The 6,707-nt window shown below is 41.4% G+C and overlaps 1 protein-coding gene across 1 annotated transcript in view; it reads right to left on the reverse strand.

The window, feature by feature from the left end:
* Positions 1-483: 483 nt before the first annotated feature.
* cacna1ha (calcium channel, voltage-dependent, T type, alpha 1H subunit a) overlaps positions 484-6,707 on the reverse strand; it is a 121,152-nt gene continuing 114,928 nt past the window's right edge. The window contains exons 33-38 of the mRNA XM_013913441.1: positions 5,661-5,782; positions 4,557-4,715; positions 4,339-4,479; positions 2,942-3,107; positions 2,462-2,518; positions 484-544 (exon numbers count right to left, since the gene is read on the reverse strand). Of these exons, the coding sequence (XP_013768895.1) occupies positions 2,508-2,518; positions 2,942-3,107; positions 4,339-4,479; positions 4,557-4,715; positions 5,661-5,782 (599 nt within the window). The 3' untranslated portion in view covers positions 484-544; positions 2,462-2,507. The remainder of the gene's footprint in view (positions 545-2,461; positions 2,519-2,941; positions 3,108-4,338; positions 4,480-4,556; positions 4,716-5,660; positions 5,783-6,707) is intronic.

Consider the following 6,707-nt stretch of genomic DNA (forward strand, 5'->3'; position numbering starts at 1 on the left):
GAGGCTGGCAGGCCTCAAGGGGGCGCGGGGCGAGGGAGGTGGAGGGAGAAGCAGCGAAGGGGAGGACGGTGGCGGAGGAAGAGAAGAAGGGGAAGACAGCAGAGGAGGAAGAGGAGAAGGACGATAGCGAGGGAAGGCGGAGGGGGAGGAGGGAGAAGCAGGCAGGGGTGATGACAAGGAGGATGGATGAGGAGGTAGCTGTGAAGGGGACAGGGGGGGCAGATGGACTGAGCTGGTCCTCTCCTGTTGCTCAAAACCCTGAGACTCCACAGAATCAACTTTAAGCGCCACCTGCAACAGAAAAGCAGAACGCATGGGTATAAGAAGCTGCTGAAATGTGTGTATGTGTGTGTGTGTGTGTATAAGCGTGAAACGGGGTCTCTCACCTGCCTATGCAGGGCCCGTGGTGAGGGGCTGGGTGTTGGCGGGGCGATGCGAGGAAGAGACAGGGATGGAGGTGACCGAGGGTGAACGGGGGAAATGTCCGGAACCTGGAGCAGAGAGTGGCTCTCACAGGGCTGGGAGTGGACCGACATCACTGAGACTGCAGGGAGACATGTGCAAAGCATATATGTCATCAAGTCAAACGTGATAGAACACGGCACACACACAAAAATGACAGAAACACATGCACTTCTGGAGAAAACACGTGCACAGCTGGGCATAAAGAAACACATGTTATTTTCTGTTCTTTTTAAAGCATTATATTTCAAGAGTCATGGCCAAAGTATGACATCGCTAACACTTTATTATGATAGAACATTCGAATCTTACAAACAGCCATTCAAATAAAAGTTTAAGTGGAAGATGTGGTCATAAATCACAGCTTCAGATATGAAGCCTGGAGAAGTTTTCTGGGCTGAAAATTTGCTTTTTAAAATGTGCTATCAAAATAAAGTGTTTCCTGGATGAAGAAAAAAATCATTAGCCCATACAGTAGGTTGTTACACTGTATGCTGAGCAGCAGCACCGAGCTGACTTTTCAGGGAAACAGTCGCAGAAGGCCAGCTTGCTGCATGTAAAATTCCACATTAGATCCTGGTTACAGTAACAGTTTCACTTGTCTCTACTGCGCCATGCCAAGGGAAATTAGGGTCCTGACGGAATATAGCGCTCTAATGTGTCAGGTGTCAAGTGCACAAGAGAGCACATCCATCAGATGTTCAATCTGTGTGGTGAAACTGTGTAGCCAGGCTCTCAGGTGATCTGCACACACAGGTTCAGTGAACTAGGAGAATTTCTGGAACCTGCAGCAGAGAGCATTAAGGCTCACCGAACCGGGGTGTGCAGATATAATAGAAATAAAACAATAAAATGTTAGTCAGAGCGTAAACGAGTTCATTTCAAGTAGATATTTTCAGTTCAAGCTGTAAAGTCACATGACAAAATATTATTCTTAAAACACCACATCTTTGACAAAAGCTGGGATGCTGTGCAAAAGGTGAATAAGTACTTACTCCATTCTTGACTTCTTGCATATTTGTAACACTTATTAGATCAAACAGATTTTCATATTACACAAAGATAACTAGAGTAATAACAAAAGGCAGTTTTTAAATGATTGATTTTTTATTTATTAAGGGATCGATTTGGCTCTGTGTGAAAAAGTAATTACACCCGAAACTTAATAACTGGTTTTGCCACCCTTGGAAGTGACAGTTCTTCCAAGTTTCCACCATTTGTGGATTATGGATCTAAGCTAGCCTTAGAAATGTCTTTGTAGCTCTTTCCAGACTGACAGATGCCAATGACAGTTTCTCAGCTGGTTCTTTAGATCTTGAAATGATGTGTTGCTTTGAGTTTGTCCAACAGGATCTATTCAAGTGATTTTTTGATTCAGCAGGTCTGACAGTATTCGGGCCTAAGTGTGGCTACTAAAACTGAATCCAGCTTTCCAAAAAAAATGCAGTTAATCTGTCAATTCATGATTTAACAGAGCGGCAGTTACTTTGGCTCACAGGGCCGGGTAGGTTTAGATAGAGTTCTTTCATTTAATACACAAAATATTCATTTAAAAACGGCATTTTGTTTTCCTCAGGTTATCTTTGTCTATCTCTGTCTGTCTGAAACATTTAAGTGTGAAAATATGCAACAACAAAAAAACAGAAGAAGACGAAATCAGGAAGCCGGAGTACACAGAGAGAACCCAAAAAGACAACTAAATGTCTCTGTTTTCATCATCTGTGTGCTTTTGATTGCATATGAGGTTTATGAAAATCAAATCAAATCACTGACACAGCAGCCCAGCATTTTTTTGTTTTTAACTAGACAATAACCAAAAGACAAAAGAGAAGTGATGACTGCACATTTTTAAACATATGCACTTTTCTGACTTTGCAACTTGACTGTGAAGACAACGACCACTCTAGTTTAGTATTCGGCCATTTCACAGCTGAGCAGATGAGCCTGTGTGAAAGTTGCAGGTATTCACGTGTATCGACTCATCCACTACAGTAAGTACCTTAGGACAGAGCTGGGCCTGTCCACAGCCTGGACACAACATGCCATTAGATTCTGACTGCAAATGAAACAGTTCTTGTTAGTGCTTAGAGATGTGTTCTGAGCATTGTTTCTTTATGTTCTGACTTCTTTTTTAAACACACAGAAGGTGAAACTACAGGAAAAAAAGATAACATTATGTAGGATAGGTATAAGGTTGACTCTATGTGAGATAAACATTACTCAGTCTTTTATTTTAACCTGTTAGCAGTCGGACGTACCGCCCACGGTACATTGGATGGTTTAGGGGACTAATTGTAAATTTGTAGGACTGCTAAGGGGTTAACTAGTTTGAATTGGACCTTGTGAAGCTTAGTTAACAAATTTAGTAACTGTGTCTCTGTCTGTTTACCACACAGATTAAATAAAATGCCAAAACTTCACAATAATAAAGCGATGCTACTCTCACAATCAATATTTTAGTATTTAACATCTAGTTTACCTGAATGCTGGTGTTGGGGACTCAGGTCTACCTCGTCTAAAGGGTAGGGGGCGCTGGCGGGTCGCACCGGTCTAAACATATAACTGTCATTTGGCAGAGAATGCATCCTGGATACAGAGATCTTGGATGACAGCAGGTTCTGGTTGTTGTACTGCACCTCTTCCTCCTGCAGGGGGAGACAGAGACCACTCAGTGCTAAAACCAACAGCTGCAGTTTTTACAAAGAAAGAATAGAGCGCTGCGTGATTCTGATGACTGACGTCTGTGTTGCAGGTTGAGACAGGTAAAAATATGAATGCCATGTCTGTGGCATCTTTCTGGTGCAAGATAGTGTACGGACAACCACTGAAAATAACACACACACACGCACAAATTCAAAGAACTGTCTCTTAAAGTTATCTTAAAGGTAAAGGTTAAAGGAGAGCATCGTTTGTCATCTTTTCATCAGGCTCTGAGAAACATGGGCTGAATTACATGCCAGCTCTATGCACAACCCAAAACATGTATTTAAATGTTTCCGTATTTGTTAAAAGACTGTAACCCAGCAGTAAGATGTAATAACAAAGTATATGTTTATACCTTGTTTTATTCGTAATATTGCATTTCCACCGACCAGGCATAACATTAGTACCACCTCTCTATTATTGTGTAGTTTCCCCTGTTGCTGCCAAAACAGCCCTGACCCATCGAGGCATAGACTCCACTACACTCCTGAAAGTGTGCTGAGGTGTTTGTAATCAAGATGTTAGCAGCAGATCATTGAAGTCCTCTAAGTTGTGAGGTGGGGCCTCCAGCAATCAGACTTGTTTGTCCATCGCATTCCACAGATGCTTGATTGGAGTGGGATCTGGGGAATTTGAAAGCCAAGTCCACACCTCAAACTTATTTTTGTGCTCTTCAAACCATTCCTGAACCATTGTTGCTTTTTGACAGGCCCAATTATCCTGCCAAAAGAGGCCACAGCCATCAGGGAGTACTGTTTCTGTGAAACGCTGTACATGGTCTGCAATAGTGCTTAGGTACATATCAAAGTAACACCCACATGAATGGAAGGACCTGAGGTTTCCCAAAACATCACACTGCCTCCGCTAGTTTGCCTTCTTCCCATAGTACATCTGGTGCCAGGTGTTCCCCAGGTAAGTGACACACCTTGCGAGGCGGCAGAAAGGTCAGCAGTAGTTTTATTTGATGCAACAGTAGCTCGTCTGTTGGATCAGATTGCACGTGGGGAGTGAAGGCCTACCCGTGTGATCTGTTCACTGTTCCTTCCTTGGACAGCTTTTGAGAACACCCCACAAGAGCTGCAACTTTGGAGACCAAGTTGTCTACACATCATAGCTTGGGCTTTCTTAAATTCACTGCTGCAATTGCTAATAAGCACAGTTTTGTCTTCCTACCTCTTCAGGTGAATTTGAGCATGGCCCCACATAGGTCCCTCCGACTGAGCTGTTGTTGGAATTTGTGCTTAGTCTGCGATCCCTCTCCCTATCCATTTCCAAGGCGATCTCTGCATCAATCTCCGCATCCTCTTTAGCATCCTGCAAATATATATCTACTTAATATCCGTGCATTTAAAAAGCCAAAAACCAAAGAGATAGTACTCAAGTTACTGCACCTTGTTGCTTTCCTCTAGATGTTTCATCAGAACAGCCACCACCACATTGACCAGAACAAACTGGGCCATGAGCACAAAGGTGACAAAGTAAATTGGAGAAACCCAGGGCAGATATGGTAAACAGTGTTCGTCAGACGGGTGACACTCTCTCAATGTGTCCTGAAAAGAAAAAGAAGAGAAAATGAAGAAGCAGAGAGTTTTACCCCGACACCGAATCACAGTCACCACTTGAAAAAGCTGGGCATCCACAGCTGCAAAGACTTTTGTAAGCATCACAGTTTTACACATTTACTCATTTGTAACTTCAGGAAACAAAGAAACACAAATTTAAGCACACACATAGACATGATGTAAGTAGTTCATAATCAGTAAAAAAAGAAATAAAAACATTGCACATTGTTAAACAACCCCCACTCTCCATCACTCCTAAAAGGTATATGCATGAAATCACGTCCTGTTTTTATATTGAATTAGCTCAAAAAAAATCGCCAAACTGACAGAAGCGTACATTTCTTACACACAACATAAAACAGACTGTCTGTACAAAGACAGAAATCTACTTTAAAGTGCCTTTTTTAAAGCAGTGGTTAAAAAGAGAAACTGTGTGGCATCGCCCTCTGCTGGAATTCAAGAGGCATTGCTTATGTTGTGGGCCACTTACGAGCCTGAGTGGAGAAGTTTACTTACACATTTAATCCTTCACATAATATCTTAATATTAGAAAAAAGGTGTGTGACTTCAACAAACATGTCATTTTTTTTTAGCATCAGGCCTTGTGTTTGACACCTTTTCCCTAACATGATCTTGTTAAAGAGATTCTACACTATACCTAAAAATTATAATTCATTTAAAAAAAAGAAAAACACATGAAATTGTCACATCATTTGTAAACTATCACATTTTTGTGTCGTTCAGAATTTCATTTTTTAATAAAGTAAAACTCAAAATGTGAAAGTTTTGACATCGGTCTCCTCTAAGCTACTTTATCATTTCATAATTGCTTTTCGAGGTCGTCGCTCTCTGCGGTTATGAGATAATCTAGTCATCATTTATTAGAGCTCATGTTGTGCATACAAGTGCGTTTGTGTGTGTGTCTGTTCATACTTTCATAATCCCATTCCAGTTGTCTCCAGTGGACACTCGAAACAGTGTGAGGAAGGCCATCCCAAAATTTCTAAAGGTTGCGTGACGACCCAGACCTTCACATGGGTTGTCGTCGCTGCACTCTAATCAAAGCAAACAGAAGACGTTAATTAAAATTAAACTGCGCTATAAACATGGTGATGAAAAGAAGACAAGAAATACAACGTGCCGCACTTCCATACAAAATACAACTTCTTCAATCATATAAATGCAGAGTAAACTAGTTCCAAGTGGCGTCTCCCTATGGACGTGGCACAGGAGAGCGAATGAGAAAAGTCTTCCAGGGGACAGCGAAAAGTCTTTGGGTCAATTTAACAGAGAGCTCTCGAGGCCTTGTTTACAGAAAGAGAATAGCCACCAGAAGATATCCTCCCTTGCCTCAAACCTGAGGTCACATTAACAGCATGCTTGAGAAGAATAACACATCCCTTGGAGTATTATGTACCATGTTTATTATTCTAAGCATCAGTCACCAGGAGACAAATAAGAGGATTAAACAATGTGAGAGTGTAGCACAGAGGAAATGGATAGGGAAGGTTTGCGTAACTTGTAATGAAATCAAGCTATACTGATGCAAGACTGAAACGCTCGCTGTGGCTCTAACAAATGGGAGACGACTGAGTCAGAGGCTGCTGAGAATTCAGAAAAAGCAGCTTCAGTTCAAATATATTCAGTCAAACGTTAAACATCTGACTTTTTCATTTTTTTGGACTGCAGGTATTTCACGTGTACGCCTTTAATATGTCTACATCATTAGCAAAAACATATTTTTAGACATAAAAAAACTTATTTCACAAGATCAGATTGTAAGAAAACTCATTTAAAAGATATATATGGTCCTGTGTTGTTTTCTCTCTATATGTTGCCCTTGAGCTCCATTTTTGAAAAACACAATGTCTCTTTTCACTGTTACGCTGATGATATTCAAATCTACCTTCACCTGACTGGGGATGCTTTATCCTCACCACATCCTCTGTTTGACTGTCTGAGTGATGTCAAGGACTGGTT

The sequence above is a fragment of the Pundamilia nyererei genome, unplaced genomic scaffold (genome assembly GCF_000239375.1).
Source record: "Pundamilia nyererei isolate P.nyererei 1_Seehausen unplaced genomic scaffold, PunNye1.0 scaffold00132, whole genome shotgun sequence".
Classification (NCBI taxonomy): Eukaryota; Metazoa; Chordata; class Actinopteri; order Cichliformes; family Cichlidae; genus Pundamilia; species Pundamilia nyererei.